At 39.6% G+C, this 14483-nt stretch overlaps 1 protein-coding gene across 8 annotated transcripts in view; it reads left to right on the forward strand.

The window, feature by feature from the left end:
* The window catches only part of PPARGC1A (PPARG coactivator 1 alpha), a 361741-nt gene extending 352071 nt beyond the window's left edge, over window positions 1-9670 (forward strand). For all 8 annotated transcript variants that reach the window (XM_080590849.1, XM_080590853.1, XM_080590852.1 and 5 more), the window contains 3 exons: window positions 2320-2441; window positions 2796-2947; window positions 5838-9670. In XM_080590849.1, the coding sequence (XP_080446975.1) occupies window positions 2320-2441; window positions 2796-2947; window positions 5838-5941 (378 nt within the window). In that variant the 3' untranslated portion in view covers window positions 5942-9670. The remainder of the gene's footprint in view (window positions 1-2319; window positions 2442-2795; window positions 2948-5837) is intronic.
* The last annotated feature ends 4813 nt before the right edge of the window (window positions 9671-14483 follow it).

Below are 14483 nucleotides of genomic sequence, written 5' to 3' on the forward strand. Positions count from 1 at the left end.
ACTTGGACAGGGTACAGACAGAGCTAAAAAGCAGCAGCTGTCTGTAAAGTACCCCTCCTTCATAAATTTATGGCCACCTGTGAGCACACTTGCCCTTCTTTTAGCCGTGCTAACTTTTCCAGATTGTAGTGCTATGGCAAAGAGCAAGAGCAGCTTTTAGACCATGAACTTCAGAGGGCATAGCATTTTAAAATGGAAGTGTGTGTCGCAGCAGGGCGATTGAGGACTATTAAGCCTGTCACCTTGGTTCCTTGTATATTCAATAAAAGCTGTAGTTTCAGGCACCTAAATCAGATACTTCCCTGATCGCATTGGTTAAGGAGAGCATATACATACTTTGGTAGAGCAGTCAGGGTCTCCACTCGGCTGACCAGGGAGCTATAACAGACCGACGTGGTTGCAGTGGTCACTTTTTGTGACATACCTTAGTGGGTAGAGCTTTTGTCCAAGAAGTGGATGCATTTGATTCTTGGATCTGTTTGCTAGGGCCTTGATCCCTTATCTTTCATTTCACCAGAGCTTAGATGGACTGGATTCAGGCCCCTAAGATTTGTGGGGCCAGGAAAAGAGTAAGCAAAAATAGTTGACTTGGTATGCTAGAGAGGAGTTTCTCTTGAGAGGAAGGTATATTAGTTTCGTCTTCCAGCTGCAGAAATTTATTTATTTTACATTAAACAGGTTCTGGGTAAAGAGTGCTGTCCTGGGAAGAGGGAGCCAAGTTCATATGCCCATAACTAAGAACAGTTCTGATGGTCCCTTTATCTCAAATGTGTGTTCGAACGAGTAAAGAAGAGGCATCAGGACCATATGTCTTTCCACATGTATTTTGGTCTGACCTGTCTTGCTGTCTTAGGTGTGACTATTAACTGTCTCCCAAGAATGACTGGTACCTTATGCCTCTGTGGGGACTCTTGGAAAACGTACATTTTGTGCTATATCTGAACTGTAACACTGAAAGCTACCTTTCTCTTCAGGCTAGGATGTTTCTGAGCAGGAACACAAGTCTATATTTAGGTCCCTGGAGCCTTTAGCATTGCAGAGTTGAGGTGCCATTAGCCTTTAGGCACCTCCAGGTTAAGATAGTCCTGAATTCTCAGCAGTCAGTATAGCTCCTTTGGAATTCGGCACCTAAATTCTGTGCAAGTGTCAGGTGCCTGAGTTGATGGTTTAAACTGACATTGCTCCACTAACTGACAGCTTTACACCAGCTGAGAATTTGGTGGTGGAACAACTTACGGGACAAACGTGGGTGAGTGCAGGGAATGAGCAGGAGGCCAACAGTGACAGGGTTCTTCAGGCCAGAGGCAATCAGAGACAAGGAGGGCTGAGCACCCAGCCCATCTGTAGCCAATTCTTCTTTGCCCTGATTACCTTAAGGTCAGTGGTTTGAAGATCTCCTTTTGCCTTTTTTTTTCTTTTTTTTTTCTTTTTTTTTTTTTCTTGCAACTCACTGAATGGCTTTGTCCTTGGTAAAGTGCTAATCCAAATATTCACAAAGTGACTCTTCCAGGGTTTCCTAGTCTCTGTCATTCTGCTGAGCATTTTCACTCAAGAAGGAATGATATGATCACAACTTGATTGTTTTGAAAGTATCTGTGTTGTTTTGCTCCCAGTGTCAAAGGAACATGCAAAGGAACATGAAAACCTGTAAAACCAGGGAATTCAGTCATGTTCTTTTTCCTAAGAAAGGTAATGGTGGCCACAGGACACATTTTATTTTTCTCCCTTCTCCTCCCCAGTATCTATTTTAATAAAAGTCATCTTCTGGACTCCTAGCAGTTTTCCCTCTATTTAAGGTATGGAACTGCCAATTGCAGGATGAGGCAGCTAATGAGTCTTCTAAGTTTATAATGTTATGTTTATAACCCATTTGTCAATGTTCATGGGACATTTATGCAGTTACTGTGTTACTTCATAGTACTCCACAACTAAGATGGATTTTGCCCAGTGTTGTACATATTGCAAGAGGAGGGGAGTCCCTGGTTCTGAAGTTTGCAGTCTTAAAGGGCAAGTGGTGAGAAGACTGGAAGGGAAGAAGATGTAATAAGATAAGAAGGGAGTGGTCTACCAGTGTGTAGCAGAACACTTTCAGGAGAACGCCACCTGGCAAAGCTGGCATCGTTTAAATACTTCAAATGCTTTCCAGAAGAGAACTATTTCACTCACTAGCAGGATGCAGTAGGTCTCCCACAAGTGACTTTTACTATAATTATGCATCCTTTTCACATCCATGTGTGTATATGTATGCATGTATGTATAGGTTCATCTGTATTACACATTCGGTAAAAATATGTGTTCCCTGTTGCTCTTTATCAACAGGAAGAACGTCGTGTGATTTATGTGAGTAAAATCAGACCTGACACATCCCGAACAGAACTGAGGGACCGGTTTGAAGTTTTTGGTGAAATCGAGGAGTGCACAGTAAATTTGCAGGATGATGGGTAAGAACTTTTGAGATTACTTCTTGTTTGGGAGCTGCCATATGTAAAAAATTATGGCAGTAAGATTACTGGTATGGGAGTTACCTGTGTAAGTACTGTGACAGATGACATGCTGAGTTCAAAACCTTATTTATTTTCTTTCATCCTTATTTATTAATCTTGCTAGTTGAGATTTCCTGTCCCAGAAATAAGTATTTAGCTGCCTGACAGGACAATCATGCTGATAAATGGATGTTGTACTTCTGGCATTTCCATTGCTGGATCTCCTGCAAGTTCTTGCTTTCAGGAAGGGGTTACGCTAATGTGTGTTAACTCTTCTTAGCTTTCGTTCACAACTGTATTTTTCAATTACAGAGACAGCTATGGTTTCATCACCTACCGCTACACTTGTGATGCCTTTGCTGCTCTTGAGAATGGATACACTTTACGCAGGTCAAATGAACCTGACTTTGAGCTGTACTTTTGTGGACGCAAGCAATTTTGCAAGTCTAACTATGCAGACCTAGGTAGGTATTTTGTTCTAGTGAATTAAAGTACATAACTGGTACCTCGTAGTTCAGGAGAAATTAAGGTTTGCTTAGTTTTTGTTTGCTGCTTGTATATAAATGGTGTGAGGAGTTTCAAGAAGGTGGTTTTTTGCTTGCTGCAAGAAGTTTAAAAGTTTACTAATCTGAACTCTACGTTGAGTTGACTTTTTCCAGATATTTCAGACTGTGAATTTTTTTTAAAGCTCATTTCCATCATTATCAAAACAAATGCCTGGTATTCAATAGTACTTCGCTGAACTGAAATGATAGCACCGCAGAAACTTGCTGGTTCCTTTGCTTACAATGGCTTCTTGGGTCTAATACTTGATTTATTTAAATGAACCCTAAACAGCATCAAGTAGATGCCTCATCTCCCCAAAAAATCACTATGATTCTTAACTTTGCTGTGAATTGTGCTGTAGAGCTTGCCAGAGACACTCCTTAAATGTGGTTCATAGTTTCTTAGGTTTGAAAGATAGAAGGGTTCATGACCAAATTTGACCCGTAGTATAGAAAAGACCACAGATCTCAACTGGTGGCTCCCACATTGTCCATAAGCATCTATCTGTGAATGTGTCTCTTTTCAGGGACTTCCAGTCATGATGTGAGAGGGTTCAGCCAGTGGAGAGCTTGGCATGTCCCTTGGTGTTTGGTGTCCCATTGGTGGGGGGCAGTGTGCACACCAGTCTCTAGTCCCAAGTGTGCACACCAGCAGTGATAACTCACGTGGATCTTCCCCAGTTCTGTTTGGGCATAAATGTATGGTTCTGCCCTATGCTCTGGGTGTGATGCATCCCCTTGAAAGGATATTTGGAGGTGTTCAGATTCTTAGAGGAAAAGTGTTGTTATGTATGTGCACAAAGAGACCATGCAGACTTCCAAAACATCCTCTGTGAAATTATATTGTAAACTTACCTCTTATTTAATTACCTTGTAAAGTGTTCATTAAATGTTAAAGCTTTCCTGATACCTATATAAATAGTCTAAAAGTGTGGGAGATGCTCTTTTCTGAATAAAATAGCAAGGGACAATTTGCCGTTGAATCTATATTAATCAGATACTGTGTTTTTTATGAATAAATGACCACAGTCATTAAAATCTCTGCATAACTCTGTAACACATTGCTAATGAAATCTTGTATCTGCTGCCCTTGGCTTTGTGCAACGCAGGAAGTGAATACAAATATATTTTTTCAAACCAATTGATGTCTTTTCAGAATAAATGATAAAGATGATACACATTGTTCACAATGAATATGCTATAATTCACTTCAGTGGCTAAACAGATAATGTAAAGCTAAGAAAAGGCAATTGACTACTGAAGAGATATAAGGTTGATGCTGAAAATATAAAAGGTAGCAAGGCGTTTGTCAAAATGCAGGCTGATAAAAACAGTAAAAACAGATTGAAGTCTTGACTTGATTTGACTTATCTTCAGTAGCGGAAGCCAGGGTAGTCTCTGTATCTCAGAAAATCTGGGGTTTAAAATAAGTTGTCTGAAGGGAACCCTTTTGGAACATTATTCATCACTGGGAGTATTCCCTGGCAGATCTTTCCAGAGTGAGTGGGATTCCCAGAGAATCTCTGAGTATTTTCACTTTGTCCTGCTGACAGCTTGAGCTTCTCTACTTCAGACTGCATTCTCTGTATTTCACGGAGTATCTAATAGAGCTACATAGGCAGGATGAACTTTAAAATTCATGAGCTAGTACGAGGATGGAGAGAATTAATCAGCCTTGGGTTGAGTATAGAAGAAAGAAAACACTTGAAAATAGTAGTCAGAAGTTTAACACCTCTCCTCTGTGAGAAGATATTGTCTTAACAGAACTTGTAATGAACATTTAATTCACAGTGCGTTGTATAGTGGTAGATGGGGAGTTCTGATTAATTCAACACAAGAAATGGCAAGAAAAGGGCACTCTCATAAAGGAACTGTGACATAGCTACCAGGGAGAGCCAGTGTTGAGCAGGAATGACTCCAAAAGGAAATTCAGTGCTTGCAGTCACATCAATAATTGCTGTAGTAGAACTACATGGTCACAAAGGTACCATCCCTCCTCTGCTCGAGAAACAGACCGATGTCTGTCTAAACAACTATCAACACTGGAGCAAGTATTATAGATCCCACCTAAAACACACATTCCACAGGGTCTGAACCACTGTTCTTGCTGTTACACTTATGTTACAAAGATCTGAGGATGCCACCTGAGATTGCTTGTACAGCAGCGTGGAGACTTTGCCCTCAGTTGTTTGGTTTGCTGAACAAGCAAACCAAAACAATCAGAGCGGAAGTGAAAAGAGAGATTGAGGGAGGTGTAGTGATATGCATTGGGCCCTGCAGCAGGTCAGCCAGGAGCAGCAGTGTCCCTTGCGTGCCACCCCGCAGCCTGTGCTGGCTTTCTGCACAGCCACTGCTATCATCTCTCTTGGGAGAAGTGAGTTAGGGGTATTGCGTCTTGCAAAACCATGGTGGAGCTTTTGGTAAAGCACCTGTCAAGATTACCTGGACCAGTTTTGGACTGATGATCTCCAGAGGTCCCTTCCAACCTCAACCATTCTGAGACTACTGAGAGACCTCTAAGTAGCAGTGTAGCAGTGTTCAGTTCTTGAAGAAACTCTTTATCGTTCTCTCACCCTGCTTAGGAGATGTACTACTTTTTTAGGCCTTGATTCTTATCGGAAAGCTCTGTCCATACCTAAAGCTTCTCTGATGGCTGTTTCTGGTCTTTAAGCATCCTGTTTCCACAAAGGTCTAATGGCAAATAGATGGTTTCTGTAGTGCTTTGTTGGTGCTGCCGTACAAAAAAATAATGTAAGTGCTAGCCAGTGTTTCATGCCTCTTAACTGAACTTGCATCTCTTTGGTTTCAGATTCAAACTCAGATGATTTTGATCCTGCTTCCACTAAAAGCAAGTATGACTCCATGGATTTTGATAGTTTACTTAAAGAGGCACAGCGGAGCCTGCGCAGGTAACATGCATCACACCAGAGGAAAATGGAGGGATGGCGAATACCTCACGGACATCACGTCCTTCAATAATGGACAATTGAAAAGTCATACTTAGGAATTTCTCCTACTTTACACTCTCTGTTCAAAACCATGGTTTACATGAACACAGCTGCTCGAGGAGTGAGGAGGCGGAATGGCTATCCAGCAAGCACACGCGTGTCCATGGGTGTCAGCTTTGCTTTCGCGGGTGACCGGTGGCGGGGGAGCCCAGTGGTCCTCGTGCAGTCGAGGGCAAACCACATGTCATGGCAGCAGTTCCACAGAGATACACTTACAATATAGAACTTCAAAATGTGTACATAGTGCATTTTAACAAAACAAAAACAAATTAGAAGAAAACAAATTTGAGAACTATGGCTGCTGATGTCTGAGGATCAGACACTGCATTTTTTTTTAAATGAAGCTTCTTCTCACAACACAGTGATAATATGACAATCCAGAAGAAACCACAGGTCCCAGAAGTCTGCAATGTGTTTTAGTTTTGTTTTAAGAGTTTTCTTTTCTTCTCTTTTCTGTTTTTTTTTTCTTTTTTTTTTTCCTTGCAGAAGAGAAAATGAAAGGCTAAAGCTTCCCTAACATTTTGAAGTTTCATCTTTTAATTCTGACACCCATGTAAATGTCTACAACGTTGATCTTCCACAGCAAAGTTTTCAAAGCCTTGTTAATGGTCAAATGTGCAGCTTGTTCAGCGATTTATTCTAATGAGCGGACGTGGTGTTACATTATTAATGAGAGTTGGATATAACTATCTGGGTGTGTGCACAGATAGTTTATTTGCTACATTCTTTAAAGTAGTTGAGTATTTACAGATGTTAAATGGAGTATTTTTATTTATGTACATACTGTATGACAATGGTTTTTTTTGTTACAGCTATGCACTGTAAATGCAGCCTTCTTTTCAAAAACTGCTGAATTTTTCTTAATCAAGAATACTCAAATGTAATTATATGAGGTGAAACAATTATTGTACACTAACATATGTAGAAAGCTGAACTTAACGCTTATATATATTTGATTGTAAAAAAAAAAGAGAGAAAAGCGTGTGGGTGAGGGTGTGCGTGTGCGCGTGTGTCTGAGTGCAAAAATGCTTTACACACATTCATCCCTCCTTTGGTGAGCTTATATAAGAACTTTGTCAACACTTACCCTAGCCCAAAAGGTATTAACCACTTCTGCAGTATTTTTCCACATTTTTCTCATTGCTTGATTTTCTTTTGCAGTTTTATACACTGAATTTGTTAGGGAAATGAAATTTTCTCATCTAAATTTTTCTAGGAGATACCATAATTTTATGTAAAGTCTCTCAAATGGGTAATCATTAAGAAATGTTTTTATTTTATGTATCAACAGTAGTTTTGGAACTAGAGGTCAAAAATCTTTTTAAAATGCTATTTTGTTTTAATTTTTGTGATTTTAATTTGATAAAAATATGCTGAGGTACTAAGTACAGTATGATTTTTACAGTAATTCTGTGTCTAAACACTGTTGTTGAAGCCAGTAATCTTTTCATTGGCAGAGTTTAATGATGGTATTTATCTATATTTTTTACAGTTATGCATCCTGTATAAATACTGATCCTTCATTCCTTTGTTTACTAAAGAGACATATTTATCAGTTAAGATTATCCTATTTATTATAAATTATGAGATGACTAAAATAATAAAAGGCCAGTGGAAATTTTATACCTAGGATGCATGACGGTTGTCAGTTTGGAGTAAGTGCTTTGTCTGGAAATTCAGCTTTTGCAGAAGCAGTGGTTTTTTGTTGTTTTTTTTTTCTTCTTCTTCTTTTTTTTTACTATGCACTAGCATGGCCTCAGATGTGCCCATGACATTGTTGCTGATGACATTGCTTCTGGTAAATTAAATATAAACTTCAGGAAAGAAAAAAAAAGAAAACACAACAGTAAACTACTACTATTCTGAGCATCAGAATTTCATCTGAACTTGGAGTCTCTAGACTGAATCAGCAAAGTTTGGAATTTGCTCGCGAATGTATAGATTTGGTATTCTATTACTGTTTGGCATTCATGACTCCTCTTAAAGGTATGGCACACCTAACTATTTAATCTCCTTTCCCACTCCCAATCTTAGAAAACTGATTCCACCCCCATGCCAGTGCAGTTGATTTTGATGGCTGCATTCATTTTATCACCAGCATATTGTGTTCTGAGAGATTCCACTGTCTGTCCTGTCGGATGCTTGCTTGATTTTTTGGCTTCTTATTTCTCAGTAGATAGATAGCAATAAAAAAGAAAAAAGAAAAAAAGAAAAGAACTTTTTCAGAGGTTCTGTGTTACAACTGTAACATTCTTTAATCTGCATAATTCTCGTTGTTGCTCTGTAGGTTAAAAATGCAGGTATTTTAACTTTGTGTGAATGCCAAACTAAAAGTTTACAATTTTCCTTTCTGGATTTTGAGTATCTTCTGTTGTAAAGAAAAATATTAAAAGCAATAAATTATTTTTAAGAAATCAATATTTAGTATATCATATTATGTGTTCAAGGACCAGACGCATTACCTATTTTGCCTTTTAATTTATGTGATTAAATTTAAAATACATTCTCTTTTGCCCTACATTGCTGACATGAATAAATTGGTGGGGATTTTTTGGGGTGGGAGGAGGGGGTGGGCTGTTTATTTTCCATCAAGCAGGCATAATGTTATGAGTCTTTTTTTTTTTTTTTTTCACTGGCCTGGCAAGCATTCGTATCTTAAAGATGGCTTTCCTCTGTGGATTTACAGATTACATATGAAATTAATGTAGAGCTAGGATTGCTGAATAAAGCTATTTGTATCATTTGTAGACACTGTAGTAGGTAACCCATCAAAATATAAACTCAGTGTTTCCTTTTCTCTCCCCCCCCCAGAACATTTCAAATTAGCACATGTGCCACATTGTCACTGGAGGCAAATTGCAGCATAGCTCTGTATGTCTTTTAGATGAAGATTGTACTGTTGCTTTCATGCTGTGGTAAGTACCACATCTGCAATACAGGTAACAGAACTGGTACTTAGAAACTATGGTCTTTTCTGGAGCTATAACAAAGTAATTCCTACATAAGGTAAAATGATCCAAATCCAAACAGAGGGAGCCTAAAATTGAGGAAAAATATCTGTGCTGAACTGTTCTGAAAAGCAGTTGGGCTGCCATCACCAAAAGCAGCATCGAGAAGAAAGTTTGTGCCTCTGGGGTGTAATACTTGGGTCAGTTGAAAAAAAAAAAAAAAAGAAAAAGAAAAAAAGAAAACACACACCTTCTTCTGATCCCTTAAGATATAAGCTTACAGTAGGTAATGATTATGTGTCCTTTTTGATAGCTGTAATGAGAACTTCAATCACTGTAGTATAAGATCTGATCTATAAATGACCTAGAATAGCCATGTAATATGATGTGATGATTCTAAATTTGTACCTATGTGACAGACATTTTCAATAATGTGAACCACTGACCTGATGGAGCTACTGTAAAATTTGTACAGTAGGTGAACATGTAAAGCTATTGGTTGGACTATGCTGAACAGGGAAAGCGAGCTATTAGTTAAGCCCACGCTGGGCTATTTTCCACCTGCCAATTCTACATGTAATTTTGTGGTTTAATTCATTGTATGAAAATTCCTGTGATATTTTTTTTTTTAATGTGCAGTACACATCAGCCTCACTGAGCAAATAAAGGGAAACGAATGTTTCAAATCCACTTCTGTTTCTCTTTTTTATCAAAAGTGAAAGTCCCCCCTGCAACTGGTCGTGGACTGGGTTTTCTAGTACTCTTCCTAATGGTCAAAGCTGATTTCAAATAGCCCAGGTCATGCCCACATTACTGCACTTTGGGCAGGGGACGGACCCACTAGTTTTAGTAATTTAATAGTAGAAAGGTGCTACCTGCCTTTTGGCCACGAGTACATGAGGCTGTTGAGGGGCTAACAGAAACTTTGTGGGAAAACTTTTGAAAAATGCTCAGTGGTGTGTTAAGAGTTACTGGCTCGAGTTACCAGAGGGTGGGGAATGCAAGGGTGTTTCTGCATGGCCATGTTTGGGTCCAACCTGTGCCGTCAGGGACTGACAAGTCCAAAATGGCCGGTGTCTTCCATCCTGAAATGTTAAATACCGTTGCTAAGAAAAAATGCCATCATGACATTCAGCAACATCTCTGTCTCAGCAGACAGGCTAGGAGGATCAGGCAGGTCGGGTATCCTTCCTGGACAGGACAGCATGCGGCATGGCGGCCTTCCACACCGGCATTGTCACTGGGCTGGCAGCAGCTCTGTGGAGAGGCACAAATGGTATTCACAGCCCTTTCATTTACATGTGGATAAAAAGGAAGGGGAATTGTTTTCATTAGTTTTGCACGGGCTTATTCACAGGTAGCCAACTTACCGCTGTCGGCATACCCTGTAGGCCTTTAGTATCAGCGCCGCACTATGACAGAGCTGACCCTGCTGTACTTTGGCCATGAGTATCCCCACCTTGACGGTGCGCCACGGAGGGCATCTACAGTATGATGTGAGCTAGCACAGCCTACGCAGCTGGTGGTCTTTAGCTAGAGGTTTTCTCTAGGTTTTGGGACCACTAAATTCGTTTCTAAAACTTGCCTTTCTCAAGAGGACTAGCCTCCACCTCATGTCTGTTCCTAACATTGCTGTTCATTTTATACTCTATACTTTTCACTTGCAAAGCATGCCATGAAACTCCCAGCTGTGGTCTTGATGAAACCAGCCCCTTGCATTGGAGCGCGAGGCTGGGAGCAAGGCGCGTTTGGGGAGAGCAGGCTCTTCCTCACCATGATTTACTGCTGACCCTAAACGTTCCCCACCGCTCTTCCTGTCCCCTCCATTGCATTTTCTTCCCCATGTTCTCTTAACTACCTCTTCCTCAAAGACTACAAAAGGAGTAAATCTATCATGCACTCGCATGAGCTTCACTAACTCCCACAGCAGGGAGGGGAAGCTGTGATGCTTACAGTTTGCATTTTTACTATTTACGGATCCGAAATCTTATGCTTGGTGCTCATAGTGCTTTCAGAGTGAAGTTCTTTTCTAGATGGGATTTGTGTTGTTTCCTCACTGTTCCTGATCAAATTAATGCTCAAAATGAAGTGGGTCACATCCATTCCTGATGCACTTCGTCAATGTTGCTACAGTTACACAAGGCATGAATTCAGCCTGATATTTTTCAGCTTTTTAATTTGATTTGTTTATTCATTTCATATTTTTGCAATGCACTTTGATGCTTGCAAAAACTACTGAATTAGATTTCCAGAAAAATATTTCTTCCCTTCCCCCCCCCCCCCGCCCCCATCCCCTCATTTTATATTAAGGTTTATTGCATAAAATCAGGATCTCATTTATTAAGAAATCATCCCTTCCATTGCCTGTTCCCCTGGGTTAACATTTTCTCCCACAGTGAACGCTGCGAGCTGAACACCTGAAATCAAATTCAGGCACCTCAGTGAGTGGCCTGATTTTCAAAAATGCTGAGCATCTCGCTGCTCCCATTGACTTCAATTAGACCTGCCGGCTCTCAGCACTTTTAAAATCAAGCCACATATTTAGAGCCCCAATTCAGCACAGCATTTACATTTGTGCTTAAGTCCATCCTGATTCAGCAAAGCACTTAAGCATGAGTGTTTTTAGATCCATTGAAGTCAAGTGCTCTGCTGCTTTGAATAAAAATAGACTCCTGGATTGGGGCCTAAGAATCCAAAAACAGACACCAAAGCCTAATTTTAGGCTCTATTTGGAAAACTTCAGCCTTGCCTACAACCTTTAACCTTTAGTGCTTTCAGAAAACAAAAAAACACCCAACAGGTGATAAATGGGTGAAGGTTTAGGGAAGAAAAATGGAAACTGGACAAAATTCTTCCTTGGAGAGAAAGTTTTGAAAAATTTAAATACAACTCCAGCAAGATGACTTCCTAAGTATTATTTCACATTCCACTTCCTTAATCTCATTCAAGATTAAACTGCAGTTATTCTATTGTCCTTCACCATTAATTAATAAACTGCTACATTAAACTTTAACCAATATAACTTCTCTTGCTTTTTCACAAATCCCACTCTCACCATTGATATTCCATGTTCACAAGCAAACTAAACTATAAATCAATTTTCTCTACTTTATCAAACAGCAGAAAGTAATAAAGAAGGTCACAAATAGTACAGTAGTTCCTTGGAGGTTTGTAACATCATAATTTAAAGCTCAGAAAGATTGAATCAAAAGTTGAATTAATCCCTAAGGGAAAAGATTCTATATAGATTCTATTGATAGACATAGGGCAGCCTGTCTTCATTGGGAACTGGTATATTTGCTAATACTTTGGGACAAAGGAAACTAGGCTTCTCAGCAAAGGAGAAAATGAAATCCTCAGCAAGAGGAAGCTCTTTGCACTTCCTGTCACTGTTCTCTCTCAGACTGTTCTGGAAAAAAAAAGACAAATTAAACTAATCTTTTGATGCACGATGTGCTGTTCTGAATGGCTGGTGTCTGCATGATGCAATTATAAAAACTGCATCTGAATCGAATACATATATGAATTGTAAATGTTGCACTTCATCAGTGTTTATCCCTAGACCGATGCTTTTTCAGTCAAACAGCCTCAACCCAAAATCATAGCAGTCTATGAACCCAACACAAAATGAAAGGTTGTTTTTTTTCAATGACAAATTTTTGTAAAGTTACAAATATTTCTTCTGAAGCTGGAAATATATTCCTCAAAGCATGGTTAGCTTTTGAGTGTCCTTTGAATGATTGCAGCTTCCTTTCAACATGAAAGGAACCTATGATTCTGAAATCAGAGTTTTACAAAGAAATTTCTGATTCTATGTTTAAATATATATATCACCTTAACGACATGACTGCACCTGATGAGTTAAGATACCCTTCCAGATTCAAGAGCCATTAATGGGGATAAAAGACTGCCATAAAAACAATTATATAAAAATTTCACTCATGTCTTTGGTTAGAATAGTGATATGCACAGCTTTTGTACATGGTGAGACCTGAAATGAAATTTATCTTTTTGGAAGGCATACACGGTGAAGTACAATATGATAGAAGTGTTTGCGTATACGGACTGTTTTCTTACTGTATTTGCTGGCTGAGAGGAACTGCAAAGCACTGTGATAAATGCAGCGGAACAGAAAGCTGGGGTAAAATTCCAGCCTCTCTAAAATCAGAGGCTGAACTCAACCCTCATCAGCCTTTTGCATTAACCCCGGTGTGTGTAAATAGTGGACAGTGATCAAATGTAAATAATCTCATGTGCCTAATTTGCGTCATGATAGATGTAGTGTAAATGGAAGCCTAAACTAAGTATGGAGAAAACCATGTCCTAACGAGCACAATGTGTAAATTACTATTACAACTCTTAATCGAATAAAATATTTGCTACAATTTATTTTTGACAATGTGCATTTCATTCTCTATTAAATTAGTGCTTGATAAAGTAATAAAATTATGGCCATAAAGTTACTGCGCTATACCTTCAAGGGAAGGCATTCGAGAGATCTTCTCGTTGTCCTCGGATTATTGACTTTGGCATTATGAAAAACGCACATTGGTGCCTTATACTAATTCTTTCCTAGTGCATTTGCAACTCAGGACTACGCTTATTCATGCAATGTGTTGGCAGTAAATTTAAAAAAGAAAAAAAAACTGCCACACACTTGAAAACTTATGGAGTGCTTTCTTTTCTTTTTTTAACCATTTATTGTAACAATACCTCAGATAACTGTAGTTTTCTATTGCATGAATAATGTATTGTAGTAGCTAAGCATGCCCTCAGTTATACACTCCTGCCAGCAAGTAGTGGAGTGGTGAGTGCTATCGCTGAATAATGATTAATTACTCGCCCTTCTGAAGGAGCCTGGTTTTGTAAACTGGTCACACAGCATGTTACGTGGATTGTGTCTGCTACACAAAAGGTTACTTGCAATCACATAATGAGACATAATGATGTACATCACAACAATTCTTTGGTACAAATCTGCACACAATGGAATTTAGATAGAAACCCATTTATTTATGTGTCCTGTTTGCCAGAGGGTAGAAAACTTCACTGCATTGCTGCAGCACTGCCATTGCTCCTTCTGCAATGCTGACGTTTTGGATGAAAATAATATGACGGCTGCTCTAGCAACATTGAGATGTGGCTTTGCACCATTTCCCATTGCGGAGTGCTGGCAAACTCTGGGAGGGACTCAGCTCCCACCATGTGATGGCTGTGTGAGTGGGATACTTTGCTGAAGCGTGTCCAAACTCCTAGTGGGAAGGTGGGAGGCAACTCCTTACTGTGAGAGGAGGGGTTTGCCTGCAGGACGCGGTGAGCATACCTGCGTGTGCTCATACCTACCTGACCTGGGAAGGGTGAGCAGGGAATCCAGCTCCCACAACACATTTGCACTTCATTATGTGGTCAAAGGAAGAAGGGCGTTTAGAAGTACCATTCTAAAACCTACGGCCATAACTTTTCAGAGCCATAACAAAGGAAAGAGATCTAGTCATTCTT

Source organism: Anser brachyrhynchus (genome assembly GCF_964034855.1).
Source record: "Anser brachyrhynchus genome assembly, chromosome: 4".
Taxonomy (NCBI): domain Eukaryota; kingdom Metazoa; phylum Chordata; class Aves; order Anseriformes; family Anatidae; genus Anser; species Anser brachyrhynchus.